This window comes from Mastigoproctus giganteus, chromosome 3, assembly GCF_048544385.1.
Source record: "Mastigoproctus giganteus isolate SK-2022 chromosome 3, ASM4854438v1, whole genome shotgun sequence".
Taxonomy (NCBI): domain Eukaryota; kingdom Metazoa; phylum Arthropoda; class Arachnida; order Uropygi; family Thelyphonidae; genus Mastigoproctus; species Mastigoproctus giganteus.
The window spans coordinates 35,081,786-35,102,315 of NC_143577.1; the positions used below are offsets into that span (position 1 = coordinate 35,081,786).

The 20,530-nt window shown below is 36.1% G+C and overlaps 1 protein-coding gene across 5 annotated transcripts in view; it reads right to left on the reverse strand.

The window, feature by feature from the left end:
- Positions 1-20,530, reverse strand: part of EndoB (SH3 domain containing GRB2 like, endophilin-B) — a 104,264-nt gene that overhangs the window by 1,669 nt on the left and 82,065 nt on the right. For all 5 annotated transcript variants that reach the window (XM_090370474.1, XM_090370472.1, XM_090370470.1 and 2 more), the window contains 3 exons: positions 10,824-10,913; positions 10,562-10,662; positions 4,343-4,526 (listed from right to left, as the gene is read on the reverse strand). In XM_090370474.1, coding sequence (XP_090226600.1) covers positions 4,343-4,526; positions 10,562-10,662; positions 10,824-10,913 — 375 coding nt within the window. The remainder of the gene's footprint in view (positions 1-4,342; positions 4,527-10,561; positions 10,663-10,823; positions 10,914-20,530) is intronic.

A 20,530-nucleotide genomic window follows, 5' to 3' on the forward strand; every position in this document is an offset into this window, starting at 1 on the left:
GATAAAGCGCATTATTTACAGACAGGCTAAAAAATTTATTATCAAAAATAATTATATCCCTTACAATCTTTCAAACAATACCTAGTCTCTACAAAACTGAATTGTGATACTTCATTAGATTCAACATATTCAATAAGAATAGTAATGGGTAAAAAAAGCTTTTGAGAAGTGAATAAGAATATCATGTGGGAGATCAGGAACTGGTTTAAGAAAAGATTGGTAGAATGTGTGATATGGAGTGTCGTACTTTATGAAACAGAGAAAAGGACACTGAGAAAGGAAGATATTAGGAGACCTGAAAGAAAAGATAAGATGGGTTGATAAAGAGAGAAATAAGGAGGTTTTGGGAAAAGGCAGGTGAGGAGATGTTTGACTGAAATAATCAGAGGGCAGAACAGAAATTGGATTGGACAGTTGTTACAAGGTGAGGATTTTATGAAGGATGTGAGGGAGGGAAAAGTTGAGGGAAAGTGGCCCAGAGGGAGACTGCAAAAAGGGAGATATGGACTAGTAATTGAGGGTACGAATGGACTTGCCCATATCAGAACACCAATAACATATAAAAGGAGAGTTAAAAGTTGCAAGTTAGGATTAAAATTGAAAGCATCTGCAATTCTAGCTGGAGATGACGGGGGGAGTACATAATGAGTCTTTTTAATCAATTCAGCCCTGAAGAGACTCTCTGCAAGGCTCATGGTATAGAAATTTTCTCAGTGTGGTCTGCGTTCGTTAACAGGAGAGTGTTTATGCAGGGATTGGATAATGGGATATACTTTAAATAGAAGGGGTAAGAATAATTGCTGATACTACAGAAGCAGTGTTAGGGGTTGTAAAACTGATAGCCTGAAGAGATACATAGATTAATACATTAAGAGCAGCCACAGGAAGAGGTGTGATTTTTCCAATGTCAGATTTGGAGTGACAAATCTGACATTGGAGTGGCAATTACAAATTAACATGCCAACTCAGAGTAGTGGAGAACAAAAAGAGATGGGAATTGTGGAGTCAGACATGGAGTTATCTGAGCAATGAAGATGGGCTGCTAGGACAACTCATGGAATTTTGTCAAATAATGTACAGGAATTTTCCGAGCAGGGATAAGGAGGCAATTATCACATTGAATAAATGCATACAATGAGGCTTCCAGTGATGTACAATGTACTGCACAGATGTCTGGAAGTCTCATTTTAGGAAGGATATGGATTTGTTGGAATGTGTACAGAGAAGAGCAATGAATGAGCATAACAAAAGGGTACTCTTACCAAGAAAGACTTGAGTTTCGCAAACTGCAGAACACAAGTCTTTCTTGGTAAGAGTACCCTTTAAATATGCAAATATAAACTAGGCAATTCTGAGGATATCTGTTTTGTTATTAAGATTTAATGGTGTAAGGGTTGCAGGCAGCGGCCATATTACTGAGGTGTTTAAGGCTTTGAATGGATTGAGTAAGTTAAATGCTGATGGCATCCTTACTCTTGCTGAGACAACTCACATGAGAGGACATAAATTAATATTGAGGGAGGATGGTTTTAGAATAGATGTGTGGAAATTTGCTTGTGACCAGTGGGTAATTGATTGTTGAAACAAACTTCCATATGTGGTGAGTTTGAATACACTTTAGGAAGAACTAGGCAAATTATTAAAGAGATGGGCATGTGATGTGAGGAAGTATTTTTTTTTTCTTGGCTTATGCTATTAAGCTCATTATCATTTAATATTGGTAGTGCCAAATAACGCAGGAAAGCAATTTACTCAAACTACCCACTTCCACAAGTACAGATGGAAGTTTATTTCAACAATTAACTACCTGCTAGATGAAGGCAAATTTCCACACATCTATCTTGCAACCATCCTGTTTCAATTTGAATTTATGCCCCTCGTGTGTGTAGTCTGAGCAATAGGGAGAATGCAATCAGCAATGAGATTACTCAATCCATTGAGCCTTAAACAACAACTCAATCAGATCTCCTTGCAGGTGCCTAGTCTTGAGCTTCTGCTATTTGCAGAAATGAAGCCTTTCTTGGTAAGAGCACCCTTTTGTTCCTCCTACTAATCTTGTTGTTGCTCATCTCTGTACCCATTCCAACAGTTCCACATCCTTTCTAAAATGATGCCTGAAGACCTGTATGCAGTGCCCAAGATGTAGCCTAACCGTTACCTTATACAATGGGATAATCATATCCTTATCTCTACTGGAAAAATTCCTGTATATCATTGGCACAACCCCATGGGCTATCCTGGTAGCCTGTCTGCAATGCTCAGAGAACGTCATGTCTGACTGCACAATTATCCCCAGGTCTTTTCATTCTCCACTTCTCAGAGTGTGGCACCACACAATTGGTAGGTTATACAGGGTGTCTCAAAAATATTGGTACAAACGTTTAGGGGAGGTAGGTAACATCTAAAGGAATGTGAATCGCATAGGAACTCATAACCGGAAACATCACTGTAAGTCGGCAGACGGCACTGTTCATTAGTTCGCAAGAGGGAAAATTTCTGGTTTACTAATTCAAGCAGTAGTCGCCACATGAAGAACATGCATCGATATATGAACTGTGAACTGGCAGACATGCACCTAGCGTATAGATTAGCAGAGGGCAATGGACAAGCCGCTCAATGAATTTATGGAGAACGCTTCCCAGAAAGACATGTACCGGATCACTGTTTGTTTGCATGTGTGCATCAAAATTTGTGCTATTATGGGTCATTTAGAGGTAATAGGAGTAGTGCGGGCAGACCACGTTCGACACAAACTCCTGCCATGGAAGAAAGTGTGTTGAATGCTGTCCAGAATAATCCTACAACTAGCACACGTGCCATTGCCTCTGCCTTAGAAGTGTCTCGTTGCAGTGTACAGCGTGTCTGGCATGACGATTCCTTACACCCCTTTCATCTCCAAAGGGTTCAGTTACTGCTCCCTCAAGATCATCCTGCATGTGTGGCTTTTGCACAGTGGTTTCTCCAAGAAAGTGTTCAAGACTTGAATTTTCCAGCCTATGTTTTGTTCACGGATGAGGCTTATTTCACTCGGGAAGGCTTATTCAATCAGCACAATGCTCATGTGTGGGCTCACAACAACCCACACGGTGTGCGCCCCCATGCAGCACAACATTGCTTCGCAATAAATGTGTGGGCAGGTATGGTTGGTGACTGTTTAGTCGGCCCATACCTGTTACCATCCCGCATGAATTCCGCTAAATATCGGATCTTTCTTGAACAAGTTCTATCAGGGTTACTTGATGATGTTCCAGCAAAAGTGAGATGCAACATTTGGTTTCAACATGACGGGCCGCCTGCCCATTATGGAAGGTGTGTTCGTGACCATTTGAACAGGCGTTTTGGGTGTCGATGAATTGGCCATGGTGAACCCGTTGCCTGGCCTCCACGCTCACCTGATTTATTGAGCCTTGATTTCTTTCTGTGGGGGGGCCTCAAATCTATCATGTACGAATCGCCTGTGGAGACGGAAATGGATCTCATGGCGAGACTCGTCTGCACTGCTGCTACTGTCAAAGAAACTCCGAGTGTCTTTGACTGTGTCCGCCAATCCATGCTGTGTCGGTGTCACGCATGCATCGCATCTCATGGTGGAACCTTCGAGCAACTGTTGTAACATCATGAAATGCATCCATCTCGTACTCCATTGTTAATATTATGTCAAATAAATGTTTGCCACTAATTACTGTCTTGTGTCATTTCTGCTTCTTGTGCCTCTGCTACTACTTTCCCGTGATGTTTCCAGTTATGGGTTCCTATGCGATTCACATTCCTTTAGATGTTACCTACCTCCCCTAAACATTTTTACCAATATTTTTGAGACATCCTGTATATTACTGTTCTCCACATGATGTACTTTACATTTGTCAATATTAAATTTCAGCTGCCACTTTTCAGTAAATCTACCTAATTAGTCTGGATCTCGTTTCAGTAGCATACTCTGATTACTGTGATTCATCTTGCCAACCTTTGTATCATCTGCAAACTTAGACATTAAGCCTGATATGCCTTTGTCAATATCACTGATAAATACAGAAAACAATAATGGGCCTAACACTGAATTCTGGGGAACTTCACTAAAAACATTAGTCCACAAAGAGTAGTGTCCATTGATAACCACAATCTGTCTTCTCCCATTTAATATCATCCCTTTATTCATATCAGTAACTCGCTTTAATGCTAAACTGTTCCAATTTGCGAACCAGTCTTTTATGTGTAACAGTATCAAAAGCTTTGATTTACCACTACTAATAAGTTAAACAAAAAGCAAGAAAACAGTTCAAATGAAATTCACAGTCACATTTCAAAAGTATTAAAATTTTTTTAAAGTTTAAAATGACATTACTTCATCTGCCATTAGTGAAAGTTCGTTGCTATCATATGCTTCATAATCATAAAGAACTCTTGCTTTTTTTTTATCGTTTGGTAAAGTAGTCTCTATAGATGGTGCTGATGGACTTCCAGGAGATGTAGGATATAAATTCTGGAAAGAATTGGCTCGGCCACCACTAGCAAGTGCTACTGATGTACTGTGGAAAACAAAATAAAATCATGCTAGAGAATAGTTTTATACTATGTGTTTATTTTATTAAAGTTTATTTAACTGAAAATTAAATATCAAAATTTATATATATTAGAGAGTAGAACAAAATTTCAGTAATACTATAAAAAAATAAATATTTGTATCTAATAGAAAATTAAGACATTACTTTAATTACATAAGAGAATTTAGTTTTATTATTTATACCCTTTGTGTAGTTCACACCATGTTCCCCTCATATAAAAAGCAACTGCTATAAATTCCAGAGCTATTAGTAGGAATTAAAGTGTTTTATTATGTTAATTTTGTGCTAAGAGTAGTAATTTTTGTAGCAATTAAAAATAATGGTACTGCAAAGAGTTGATGCATTTATCAAATCAGCTGACTGACAGATGTCGCCTCCATAACCAGGTGGGCAGGAGCAGCAGTGCGTAGCACACGCTTCTTGATTAGACCGAGGTTCGAGCACGTGACCACCAAATACGGAAGATGTGGAAAGGTCAGAGAATGACTACCGCATATCTCCGGAGCAATATGGCCTTAGTTGCTAATGCTCCTAAAAACAAAATAACAAACAAACAAACGACTGACAGACAGACAAACACTGGAAATTAATGTGAAAAATTCCACCATCTGGGCTAAAGCCCATTTAGGTGTATAAACCTACAGAGTGTAAAATTTACAACTCTTTTAGGTATAACTGTCCCATTTGTAGACAGCCTCAACTATATCCCTGTTTAATAAAATTTAACTGTTAAGTGCTTTAAATTTCAACTTTTGTATACGAGATCCTACTAGCTACCTGTTATTAGGGCCATATGTAGATTTGAAAATTAAGGAGAGTCAATTTAAAGAAAATCAGATTTCAGAATGAAAACATAATGCTATACACTTTTGAGATTGCCCACAGAGTTGTGAAAACATTTTTTAAATGCATTTGCACTGACCACTACCAATTCCTTTGTTACATTTCTTTTAATGTCTACTACATTTTTAAAAATGTATCATCCTTTCAGTCTCGATTTGATTTTGGAAGAGAAACGGTCCAGTAGAGATAAATCAGAGGAATAAGGCATGTGTGTATCAGCAATGCAGAATGCTTGTTTGTTTGTTATTTGGTTTTTAGGAGCATTAGCAACTAAGGCCATATTGCTCCGGGATATGCGGTGGTCATTCCCTGACCTTTCCGCATCCTCCGTATTTGGTGGTGACGGGCTCGAACCCCGGTCTAATCAAGAAGCGTGTCTACGCACTGCTGCTCCTTCCCACCTGGCTACGGAGGCGCCAATGCAGAATGCAGCCTTACATTACTGTGCAGCAGGAACTAAATTCCTTTTATTAAAATCATGATCCAAAACCTGTGCATAGTACATACTCTTTATTTACTGTCTTCCCACGTAAAACACATTATTTGTTAATCATCCAAAATTTGATGCATAGTACTTCTTACAGCAGTATTTTAGCCAGTGAGTTATAAATTACTGGAATAAGTTATCTACATGGGTGGTAGAGGCTGACAGTTTGGGGAAATTCAAAGGTCAGCTGGATAATTACCTACAGGAGGAGGGAAACACATAGGTTGTCTATTTCCTTTTCTTTTATTATTTATTTATTATTTTTTTTTAATTTTCTTCCTATTATTATTTTATTTTATTTTATTTTATTTATTATTTTTTTTTTCTGGCTGGTGCAGCATAAGCCATAGGCTTCCTTGCACCGTGTGACCACTAATACTGCATACTTACTGGGCAGAACACATTTTTTGGGAATGATTCTCCTGCTACTGAAGAAAGTGATCAACACAGCCTTGATTTTTGAAAACAAAATTCTCTTTAAGAGCTTGGGCATCACCATTCCAAGTTTTGTCCCTTTGTATATCCAATGCCAGAACTCATCATCTTTTACAATCAAACTGAGCAAGAAATAATCATTATCAATAGCTTAAATGGGTTATTTTGCATGCTTTAGGCCTAGGCAGCTTTTTTTTTTGTCAATAAAACAGCGTAGAAAGAAAAAATCAAAGAACTTCTGTTAAAATTGTATAGCTCTTTCTCTATTAATGTCAAATTTGCTCTTCCATCATTCAAAGAGTCATTTGACTATCAGACACAAATCAATGTGTGAACTTTTCTGGAGTTTAACAGCAGGCTTTTGCTGCACTGGAAAAAAATAAATAAATAACTAAATAAAAATAATAAAATAAATAAATATAAAAATTAAGAAGAAAAACTACCCGAGTCCAGCTGACCTTTGAATATCCCCAAGATGTGTCAGCCTTGGCTACCTGCAGAGGTAACTTATTCCAAAAATTAACAACTTGCTAGCTAAAATAAAACTTCCTATAATTCAGTCAAAATCTCTCTCTGTGTAATTTGAATTTATAGTCCATAAGTCTAGGATCAATAATAACAGTGAAAATTTTTTCTTAATTTATTTTACTATCCCATCTCAGAGCCTCATAACTTCAGTCAGATCCCCTCTGAGCTACTTTATTACCAAGTTTATGTGCAGTCTCTGCACTTGAAAACAGTATTATAAGCGAGATCTTACAATTGCCTTATACAGTAGAATTATGACCTCCCTATCTCTACACGAAAATATTTGATAATAGGACAACACAGGTGAGCCACGCACTGCTGCTCCTGCCCACCTGGCTACGGAGGCGCCACTTCTCAGAGAGCTTTCAAATCTACCTGTAACATAATAACCAAATCTATCCTTTTCTTGCCCTACTGTTTTTAAACTTGCATTTTGCTACATTAAACACAGCTGCCACTTTTCTTACCATCCACAAAGCCCATCCAAGACATACATACACTGGTGTGTATGTATGTCTTGGATTTCTAAAGGTTACAAACACAAAATCTTTACTTAAGGTACTCTTTACTGATGAGAGTAAATTCAGTAGCAGCAGCGATTCTGAAAGTCAGCTAATCTGGCGAGAGGTTGGCACATGGTATCACCCCGCAAACATCACTGAAAGAGATCGATATGGCAGTCGAGGTGTTCTCTACTGGGGAGGCGTTATCTTGGATAGACGTACACAACTCCAGATACTGGAAGGCGGTACTGTAATTGGTGCATGCTACTGTACTGAGGTAATCCTTTGCCATGTGCATCTGTTCCGAGGTGCCATTGGCTGCTAGATGCCTAGCGGCAAGTCCACACCCACCAGAAAATGTTCGCAAGCTGAAGATGGCACTGACAGAGGAATGGACAACGTTATCGCACTAACTTATCAACAACATTGTTCTAAGTATGGACAGGAGTGCAAAGCCTGCATCGACATTAGGGGTGGCCATATCTCCTACTGAGGACCACCTCTTCCTTTGTTCCATTTTTAGTAGTGATGCATCTGTATCATGTCAGCCAGTGCTATGTTGCCATTTTTGAATAAAGTCCTTCTGTACTGTTTTGTTTCCGTTGTTGTGTTGGTGTTGTTTCCTTCATCATTTCTGTACCTTACGAGGTTTCTTTGGTATGCTTTTCCATAGCCAGGCCACTCCTATGAGAAGCTACAGATGAAAACCTGACTGATCCTTAAATTTTGCACACCAGTGTATATTGTAGTAGAGAACTTGTGTTGTAATAATAGTCTTTATTTGATGATTTCAAATACAATGTCTGACGGTTCAGTTCTTGGACTGAATTTATTCTAAACATATCAAAGCATTTAGGCCAACATACCATGGCAGCTAACAGGCGCCTCCATAGCCAGGTGGGAAGGAGCAGCAGTGCGTAGCACACGCTTCTTGATTAGACCGGGGTTCGAGCCCATCACCATCAAATACAGAGGATGCGGAAAGGTCAGGGAATGACCACCGCATATCCCGGAGCAATATGGCCTTAGTTGCTAATGCGCCTAAAAACCAAATAACAAACAAACAAACATGGCAGCTAACCTACATCACTGCTTCTCTCTACAAGTTCATTTGTGTGTTGTAAGTTGTTTTCGCGAAGTCATGTTAGAACTGTTTTGCTCATTGCATTAAGTGAAAGAACAAAGGACTAACATTCAGTTTTGTTTCAAGCTGGACAAATAAAACTTACGAATTGGTAAAAAAAATGTACTAACAATGCACCCCTCACTTGCATATGTTTTTCACTGGTTTTCAAGATTTCTGAAACAACATGAATTTGGAGAACAATGAGCCAAACTGATACAGAGAACAATATCCTGCTTATTTCCTATTTACTTTTGCTCTTTACTAGCAGTTTCACTTTGATTTGAGCTTTCTTCTGCTATATATTAATTTTTTGCATGACAATATTATCTAAACCTAACTACATCACATCGCAATATGTAAGCCTAATTACATCACCTGGCAATATTATGTAAACTTCAGCAAGCTGATGCAGTTAGGTTAACATAATATCACCATGATTCCACAACCATCATAGGCATGGTGGCATTCTAACAAGATGGGGCTCAATGGTTGGTCTGTTTGGATTTATTTTTGCTTCACATTTTGATCAAGTTTTTATGGTAAGTTTTTAGTTTTGTATTATTATTAGGTGCCTCCGTAGCCAGGTGGGAAGGAGCAGCAGTGCATAGCACACGCTTCTTGATTAGATCGGGGTTCGAGCCCATCACCACCAAATACGGAGGATGTGGAAAGGTCAGGGAATGACCACCGCATATCCCGGAGCAATATGGCCTTAGTTGCTAATGCTCCTAAAAACCAAATACACCAAATAACAAGTTTTGTATTTGGTGATATTTCACTATACGTGGAATGTAATTCAGCCATGGGTGCCATCAAGAGGGGGTACCACTAAAGCTATTCTAATTAGTTATAACTTCTAAATTAATTTAGGAATGTATTTCTCTACAACACACTTATTCTTAATTTATCGTACTCCTTCTTTGTTTCTGTAGTTATGTACTACTTTTCTTTGTATGCATTTTTTACTTGACTTGGACATTTTGCATATTTATTTCTAATTCAGTTCAATATCATTGTGTGATTGTGTGTACATGTGTAAACAGAAAATTTGTAAAAGAAGAAGACTGTATAACTATAAACTACGTGCTTGTTTTCAATAGTACTTTTCCTTTGTAAGTGTTTTTAGCCTTAATCTTCCTTATTTTCTAAATTATAAATTTAAAGTCTAATTACTATTTACTTGTATCATATGTATGTCAGAAATGTATATCATATGTACGCCTACATGTTGCCATCTTTTTTTTATTATTTTGGTGGTTGAGTCTTGGTAATGACACTGAGGCTGCACATTATAGAAGTTTTTTTTTTTTTTTTTGTATACCATAGATTCACTTCTTCCTTACAATTTTAATACAACTTTCTTTTACAGCTTTTCTATTTCACATTAGCATTAGCAGAATCATATGATGCAAGAAAGCAAGCTTATACAGCATCAGCCAAAATCTTCCCATTTCATTCATCCATTCACTGCAAACTTTTCATTTGAATTTATTTAGGCCACCAACTTCCACAATGATAGATGGAAGTTTGTTCCAGCAATCAACTACCCACTGGCTAAAGGTAAATTTCTACACATCTATCTTTCTTCAATTTGAATTTATGCTCCCTCACAATCCCAATTCTATTTACATTATTATGGTTGCAGGGTCTTTTTTTACTGGCCGTAGTCCATTAATTAATTAATTAATACTATACTACACTAATACTATACTAATACTATACTATAAAAATAAATTTTCTGCGCAGTGAAATAGTCATGTAGAGTCAGGAGTGCTCACCAGAATAACACATTTTATAATATCATATGAATCTGAACATGTACAACTCTATACTTTCAAATTGATCACTCAGCTTCAACTGTGCTATACTTTTAAATAGAATTATCTTTGGTGAACTTATTTTGCTGGACAGTTTTCTGGCTGACTCAGCAATATTCCTCCTCTATAAACAAAGAGTTAATCCATATTATAAGAAACAACAAGCAAGTAGAATCATATGCAATACAATTTTAAATCCTGCACAATGTTTTGTATGATGATTAAAAACTACATAAATAAAATAAAAATGAGTGAGAGACCTTGCCAGTTCTTTTTGCAGATCTGTCATGTATTGCTGACACTGTGCATAGTAGGCTATCTGTGCTTCAACAAAGTCATTCAGGCACCGCAAATGATTTGCCTAATTCAGAAGAAAATGAATTAAAATTTGACACTGAAAAGATATTCTATAGTAAGCTTTCATTATTCAATAATGAAAGATATTCTATAGTAAGCTTTCATTATTCAATAATGAAAGATATTCAAATTATGCAGCTTTCATAAAGCTTAAAGTTAACTTACTTGGGCACTGCTTATGCCTTCCAGCAGTAACCTGGTAATTTCTGCTTGTCTGTCAAATTCTGCCTGTGATATTCTCAACTCTTGCTCAGCCTATGATAATTATCATTAGAATGAGATATCAATGGGTGTGTAAATAATGTCAATCTACTTTTAAAACAGATTTAAAATCAGTTTAAAAAACAGATTTAAAATAAAACACAGATAAACAACAATAATTCTACTTTTAACAAAAAATAATTTAATTATAGAATACCAATTTTTCTGTTTCACTTCTCCTCAACCAGCACTTAAAATTTTAACCAATTAATACATTAGGAATGTCTCAAATACAGGTTTTACCAAAAAAAAAGTCAGTATATGGTTTTAAAAAGAAATTATAATCATACAAAATGTGACTGAATAATAAAATATGCAAACAGCAAATGTTAAACTAAAAAAAATTTTTTTTCCCAACTAAATAACCCTTTTTCGTTGCACATTCATAATGCTTCAGTTAATTAACAACAAAAACACCTTTCCACTGGGGCCGCATATCAAAATTCATCTTGATGGAATATGCACTCAGAAATATTTCCAAATGTGGGGTGCATATAGGAATAACAACATGACTTAATACGTTCAAATGGAAGTCGGTCAAAAACAAAAACGTGAGACATTAACAACTGGGCTATTAATGTTAACGACTTATGGGTAACTTATGTGTCATCAACAACTTATGGGTTGTCAATAAAGAATGTTATTTCTTTCTTGTGAGTGGATTGTGAACAAGAGAATCAACTTATTTTTTGAGTGAGACAATGTACTTCCAACACCACTGGAAGGCAAATTCTGAGGGATGATCTAAAAGGTGTAGCAGTCTGCACATGGCAGACTGCTACACAAATTGGAGCAGTGTGACATTGGAGGCAAATTGCTGCTATGGATAAAGGGGTGGTTGAGGGGGAGAAGACAGAGAGTGGTAATCAATGGACACTGCTCATCGTGGACTGATGTTATTAGTGGAGTCCCTCAGGGCTCAGTGTTGGGTCCATTATTGTTTTCTGTATTTATAAATGATATTGATGATGGTATATCGGGCTTAATGTCCAAGTTTGCAGACGATACAAAGGTTGGCAGGGTTGTCAAGGACACTACTGACACTATGCTGCTGCAACAGGATCTGGAAAGGTTGAGCAGATGGGCTGAGAGGTGGCAAATGAAGTTTAACATTGATAAATGTAAAGTACTACACATGGGAAACAGCAACCCCAGAGCAACGTATCAACTCTGTGGTACTACACTGACAGTGGTAGAGAATGAAAGGGACTTGGGGGTGGTTGTGCAGGCAGATATGAAGTTCTCTGAGCAGTGCAGAAGGGCTGCAAGAGTAGCTCATGGAGTATTGTCAATGATATACAGGAATTTTTCCAGCAGGGATAAGGAGGTGATTATTCCATTGTATAAGGCGATGGTCAGGCCACACCTAGAGTACTGTATACGGGTCTGGAGGCCTCATTTCAAGAAGGATGTAGAGCTGCTGGAACGAGTACAGAGAAGGGCAACAAGATTAGTGAATGGAACAAAGGGGTGCTCTTACGAAGAAAGGCTTAAGTTTTGCAAATTACAGTGTCTGGAGACTAGGCACCAGCGAGGTGATCTGATAGAGGTGTATAAAGCCTTGAATGGTTTAAGCATGCTCAATGCTGATGGGATTCTTCCTCTAGCTCAGAAAAATCACCTGAGAGGGCATAAATTCAAATTGAGGAAAGACAGATGTAGGATAGACGTGCGGAAATTTGCCTTTAGCCAGCGGGTGGTTGGTTGGTGGAACAGACTTCCATCCCTTGTGGTGGAGGTTGATAGCCTAAATAAGTTTAAGGCTCAGCTGGACAGGTATTTTGAACAAACAGAGGGGTGAAGTGGAAGTGGGTTTTTTTTTTTTTTTTTTGGCTGATGCTGCATAAGCTTGCTTTCTTGCATCAAATGCCTCTACTAATGCTAATGCTAATGCTAAAGGTCATCAACAAAAAACTAGGTGTTTTCCCAATTAAGAGAATAACTAACAATGCCAAAATGTTTGCTAAGCTTCCTGAAATGCCAAATTAATATAAAAAGCAGAAGTTATTTTCAATAAAGGGTATCACATCTATCACAATGAATGATAAATATGAACAATGTGTGAAAAATAGTAGTGGCATGTGATGCAAGAAAGCAAGTGTATGAGCTTATGCAGCATCAGCAAAAAAAAAAAAAAAAAAAAAATCACACCATTCCCTCCAAATGCCTGTCCAGTTCCTCCTCCTTACATTTATTCAACCTATCAACTTCCACAACGACAGATGGAAGTTTGTTCCAGCAATTAACCACCCACTGGCTAATGGGCAAATTTCCGCACATCTATTCTACATCTGTCCTTTCTTAATTTGAATTTATGCCCCCTTAGGTTCATAATCTGAACAAGTGGAAGAATCCCATCAGAATTCAGCGTGCTCAACCCATTCAAGGCCTTATACACCTCAATCAGATCACTGCGCAGGTGCCTAAGATCCAGCCACTGCAATTTGCAGAACTTAAGCCTCTCTTGGTAAGAGGATCCCTTCATTCCCCTCACCAATCTTGTTGCCCTTCTCTGTACACGCTCAAGTAAATCTACATCCTTCTTAAAATGAGGCCTCCAGACCTGTACGCAGTACTCAAGGCATGGCCTGACCATTGCCTTATACAGAGGGACAATCACCTCCTTCTCGCCGACCGGGCTAGCCGAGTGGGTAAAGTACCTGCCCGGCAACCCAAAGGTCGCGGGTTCGATTCCCGCCTCGGGCTTGGATCAAAGTACTGCAAAAACCTTGGGAGGTGCAATATGGCCACAGAAGCCGATGCGCCAACAACTACCAAATCAAAAAAAAAAAAAAACCTCCTTCTCCCTGCTAGCAAAATTCCTATATATCATTGAAAAAACCCCATGACCTGCCCTGGCAGCCTGTCTGCATTGCTCAGAAAACTTCATATTTTACTGCACAATTACTCCCAGGTCTTTTTCATTTTCTACCACCTTAAGTGTAGTACCACACAGTTGGTACGTTTCTCTGGGGCTACTTCTACCCATATGCAGTACTTTGCATTTGTCAGGGTTAAACTTCAGTTGCCACTTCTTAGCCCATCTGCCGAAATTCTCTAGATCCTGTTGCAGTAGCACACTGTCATTAACAACCCTGCCAAAAAATATGAACAATGTGTGAAAAATACTAGTAGTAGTAGTGGCATGTGATGCAAGAAAGAAATGTTTTGTAATTCTGAATATAGAGTATTTTGATATTTAAAATTATTTTCAATATAAATAGGCATGCACTATTCAAGAATGTTTGATTGTCAGGGATGCCCAAAACATTTTAAAATAAATATTTATGTTATGAATATACAATATGATTTGTAAAGCACAAAGGAAACACTATCTATATTAAGGATGAAAAAATCAGTCTACAGATCCTTTGTGTGGCTCATAACAATCTGCAAAAAAAAAATAATAATGATAAAAAAAAGTTGGTGTGAAGCCTTCATATTTCTTATTTTGCAATAAAATTTTAATCTTCCATGACTCATATGGCATCTGAAAAAACTCATGATTTTCTTTTTGTATGCTTACTTTACTGTCAACTCTGAATTTGAAAGTAAGGCTATCCTCTCATGTAATCTTCCCCATCTGTAATCTATAAAATGCTCTTAATTAGGAATACTTATAAAACATGAAAAGCTGTCATTTTGTAATATTACAAAACTGTAATAGTTTCAGTTTTAGGAATTTTGGTTTTATTTTAAAAATCTTTGTAAAAAGATTATATAAATAAAAATATAACAAGTAATATAAAAAAAGAAAATTTAAAGTCAATTCCTACTTAGGTCAACAAAGAAAAATTTTATTTTAGTTACTTTTTATTAAATAATTACAATTAATATAAATATGTATATACATATGACAGAATCACAATATTAAGTGGCAAAATAGAAAGTGAATTTCCTTGCAATTTTCTATTTTCCTTTCTATATATGGTGTTGGACTATTATTTTTATTCACATGTTTCATTTTCCATTTTGTCCCTCCTTGACTCAGACTAGAACCCAGAATGAAAAAAGAATCTGAAAAAGAAATTTTTTTCCAGCGATCTACACGCTTCGCCACTGATGGTATTTATTCCTAAATTTATATCCTGCTAAATATCTTATATAAGAGAAATTTTTTTCTCCCATATAAAACTAAAATTAATTAATTAAATTTAATTAATGAATTAATATTTGAAAAAACTGTATTAACATCAAGTGTCATCCACTACAAGTTTAAAAAAATGTATTTGAACTTGAGTGGATGAATAACAAAAATTTATCAAAAAATTATTGATTTTCGCAAGAATTGAACTCGCATTCTTCACCTTCACGTGAAAAATACTGAAATCCTTGCATTTTACCGATTGAGCTACTGCCTGTTGATTTCAGTTTTATTCCTAAATTTATGTAAGAGAAATTTTTTTCTCCCATATAAAACTAAAATTAATTAATTAAATTGAATTAATGAATTAATATTTGAAAAAACTGTATTAACATCAAGTGTCATCCACTACAAGTTTAAAAAAATTTATTTGAACTTGAGTGGATGAATAAAAAGTATTTTATTAACGATTGAAAATTTGAACAAGATATATAAATATATATAGGGAGGGTGTGAACTAATAGTAGGAATTGAAAAAAGAACATGCATATAACTAGGACACTGGCCCCTAGCAATTCATAAAATTTTCATTCAGCCTGCATTTGAACAAAGATTGCCCACCTCTTATCTTTATTAACACTCACTCTATACATAAGAAACACCTCACCTCACTTTGTTCTCTCAATCAATATACCACTTATAAATATAAAGGTGCATTTGGGTGGAATGGGGTCTTTTATGCAGTTCCTTGTTAAGTAATGAGGAACTGCAAAAAACAGATTTTGAAATATACTAAATAAATATGATAAAACAATAGGCAAATAACTTCTCAGTTCTGGAATGAAAGGAGCCTGTCAGTTTTTAACATGCAAATAGCATGTCAGTTTAAAAGCATGAGAAGCGTGGGCACAATGCTTCTCTCATGTAGATTTTGGCATGCGTTTTACTTGTTGCGTGCAATGATGCAACAAGAAAACTCAATTGTATGCAACAAGTTGCGCACAATTGAGCAACAAATTTGTTGCCCTTTCAGAGCTCTGCAAGGATATATAACTAGATTTCAAATCGGGTTTTTAGTTTGAGAGTTGAACAACTCGTTAAAGTAACTACTTCATTACTTTGTCACAGACCAGGTACCAAATTCTGTTCATTTGTTTCATTGTAACAATGAACGATGTTGTTCAATATAACACTCAAGCGTTGGAAGAAAACACCACCATTGATTGTACAGCCGACAAACAAAACTCCATCAAATGAGTGTAGCAGAGGCCAGAGGTTTGTCATACGTATTACATCTATCAACTAGAAAACCCTACGTGATCACTGAAAACATCGATGTTGAAGATGGCTTGGTCAACGGAGCGATTGGAACTTTACAGTACGTTGTGATGGAAGAAACAGAAATCAAAAGATTGTGGTTACATTTCGAAAGCAAGAATGTTGGAACTAAGAGTCGTCTCAAGTCCCGCCTGCATATATTGTCGAATTGTGGTGTATTAAAATCTGGCTGAACTCTGATTACAAGACATTCCACCACAGTATCCTTCAAAAGCAAAATGCTTAAATGCCAAAGAATCCAATATCCTTTGGTTGAAGCTTGTGCCATGATGGCTCATAAATCTCAGGGTGGAACTTTCAAAGAAATCATATTCGATTACGATAAGAGTCTCGAACAGCAACTGGTATACATTGCATTGTTGAGAGTTAGAAGCATCGACGGCCTGTACATTAGAAATCAGAAAGATGACTTTACATTCTACCATGCTTGCGGTTGTAACACACTTAAGATGCAAGATCTTCGAACTGAATTAAAACGTTTGAATAACCATCGTTTGGAAACACTCTCTACAACCACATTACAATTTTGGGATCAAGTTGCTTTGTCGAGTTTCAGAATGGTTTGCCTTGACTGTGTACTTGGAAGGATTGCTTATGAGAAACAGATTGAGAGTATTGGCTGTGTTGTCAGGATTGTCTGGTATTCTGGTAGGTAATGGAACAATCTGAGCAAAGTCATTAGTAATTGCAAAAGCCTCAGCATCTCAACAGATGGGTTTGTGTGACTAGAAAACAGAAGCCAGCTGAAGTTGTGAACATTAAAATCACCAAGGAAAACTGTTATGAAAAACTGTTATGAACACTGTTATGAAAGTTGGACTGGAGAAAGTCAGGTTTCAAAGAAAGGAAATCAAAGAGTTACAAGTTATTAGTGGAGTTGGAAGTATAAGAGAGGCAACAGATGAATTTAACAGAATGGGGTAGAGAGATTTTAAATCAAAGAAGATCAAAATGAGGAGATTCCAAATTACTAAGTCTCTGACATGGAATATCAGAGTGGGCATAAGCACAAGTACTCACTTTGAAGAAAAAAGGAATTGTATAGTGAATAATTAGAACAACTGAGATGAACAGTGGTTGAATCAGCTGATAATTGGTGGACTGTAAGTAGAAATGGACATCATTGAGATTGTAACTGAGACCTTGTATATTTGTGAAATGAACAAGAAAGTGTTTTGGAGGTTTAAATCTTTTTGCAGATAACTTTGTTCTATTAGTTTGACTATTAATGATGTATTCAGTAGTAACAAAGGGTGGGGAAGACATGTTGTAAAGTATTGAAATTTTTGGATATGGTATACATATGGCAAGAATATACTCAGCTCCTTTACATAACATGGCCTCAACAATGCCCCTGCATGCACACTACTCGGACCCCTCCAGTCATGATCTGACAGAGTAGAGGCAGTGAGATTATATACTAGCTGATCCAGATGTCTCTTAGAGAGTTACCAACTGGTTCAGTCTGGTGGCCTATCTAGTGGCCAGCCTGCGAACAACTTATTTTGACAGATATACTGACAATGTATAATACAGTGTATTCTGGTTATTTGGGCCACCGGATAATCGGGGCAACTCTTAAAAAACAGAACCCAATTGAGAAAATAGCCAGGGTTTACTTTGTTTAATTGGGACAACGTGCCGTTTAATCATAGCAGGAGATCGCAGCACTGGAGATTACCTTACGATTGTCTCCGACTGCACCACGTGGTTCAGTCAGATTTCCGGAGGTCACAATCATAAAACAATAAAAACAATTAGCAGCAACCTGTTTATTGGACTTTTCTGTTAGTGCAATCTAAACGGATGGTAAACTCAATCTTATTGAATTTGCGATAATACCGATAGCTGGAATTCTGTGGGTGTTTACGTTATTATGGTGAAATGTGTTTACAATTCCATGGAATCTTCAATCATATAAAAAAAATTAATTTTCAGAATCTTCTCTTCATTCCTATTTTTAAAGCTTCGTAACTTGTTACTCCGTTCTTGCTTGCACATATTGTGTTACTTGCAATTTGTGTGTGCCGTGTTCTTTGTTATTGATTGCTTATCTTTTTGTTGTTTTAAATTTTAACCCCCAACCCACAAATGTCAGTGAACAGAAATGTCAACTAGTTAATATGTACATATTACAGTATGTATTAATTATTCCGATTATCACGTATATTCTTCCGATTTTCACACATCATTTAATTTTTTAATTGGTAGGCAATAAAGGGTAAATCTGTGCTTAATATATCTTTACTTTTATAGCCTGTGGATACTATTCTTCCTATTTTCGCTAATTAGAATTGCTTTAAATAGAATTAAAATTCAATTCACAAATGTGATCACAATGACCGGCACTTACTACACATCGTATAGTGAATTGATACTTTACTATGGTGACTGCATCGTAATGTGATTTTATTGTACAGTGAACCAATTGTAAAGCGGCTGTCCATTGTATTTTTAACTTTTTTTTACGTGAAACTTTGGATAATTGAGGCAGCCGCTTAATCAGGCCAAAATGCACTAGTCCCAATGGGTCCCAAATAACCGGAATCGACTGTACGTGGATTCAATTTCATGACAACATGGCATGGAACTGAAATCACTTATGAATAGATTTTTTTCTAGGTGTTTGTTCTATTTAATATTTTAAAAAGTGTTTAGCTTCATCATCACTATAACACATGTTTAATTCTGATGTGTACTTCTTTTTTACCTTACCTTTAAATCTAAGAACAATTATCACTAATGATAATGGTTTGATTTCCTTTATACTATCAACAAGATTTCTTTTTATGAATATTGCAACTCTTTTACTATGTATATCATGATACTCTTATAATGGATGATGTGGCTGTCATACATCAAGAATCAGTAGGAAATTCTCAGCATATTACTGAGTTCAATAGTAGCACAACTTCCCGTCTTATAAATCTACAGACCATCACTGACCTAGCATGTCTTTAAAAATCTTACAATGTTCCAAGTGAAACATTGTATGATTTCAAGTTTCAAGTTTTTGCCAAATATTATCAGTTTTTAGGTGTGTAAAGTGATCAGAAATTCACTGTTACCTTAAATTTGCTTTTACTTTGCATATCATGTTGAAAATTCCTCTTGCACACTATATTTTAAAAATCTTACAACATGAAATAAAGTTTATTATATAAACACCCCACATTGTTTAAAAAACAAATTAAAATGCTAAGAGCTTAAATGCATAATGCAAGTATTCAAAGAAGGAAAACTAAATGTGGTCCTGCAGAAGGGGAACTGTACCAAAGAACTAAATGATCATAGACATAAAAATATTACTGCATAATATTCATCTGAAAAATGGAAGCTGCAAAATCAATCATTGAAATATGAAACATTTGGAATATCACTGGTCTCCTTATGCAGAATACCATCAATAATATATATATTTTTTTTAACATAATAAGCTAGAGAAGTATTTTAACAATGAAAACTTCACTGAATTTCACAAATAAAGAAAAAGAACTATTTTACTGCAACATTTCAGTTAGCAAAAATAGAATGCATTATTTTTATTAATAAAGCTTTACTCCACTATGGCTAGGTATTAAATATTACATATTTAGAGTAGTTACTAGGCTCTACACCAGTGGTTTTCAACCTTTTTTTAATAACGGCACCTCTAAGTAATTTATTTTATTTTGCGGCACCCCTACTCAATTTTATGCCTGTTTGATCCGATTCCCTCTCTCTCTCTCTCTCTCTCTCTCTCTCTCTCTCTCTCTCTGTGTGTGTATATATATATATATATATATATATATATAATATTAAAAATATATATGTTATATGATATTTATTACAATAATATACTTATAAAAATTACATTTCATAATACAAATTATATATATACAGTATATAATTTTATTCTTTATATAGAGGTACTAAGTAAACATCAATTATAAAATCATCACAAAATTAAAGATACGGTTACAACTTTTTATAATGAAATAAACATATAAATTAAAAAATAATAAGTTTAAGTAACTTAAACCCAAATTACGCGGCACCCCTGAAATGCTGTTGCGGTGCCCTAAGATGCTGAGGCACCCCGGTTGAAAACCACTGCTCTACACAATCAAAAAATTCCACATGCATGAATTCATAATTTTGCAAACAGGCAGCCCTCAGTTATCCAACAAAATGTGCTTGTCAATCATCA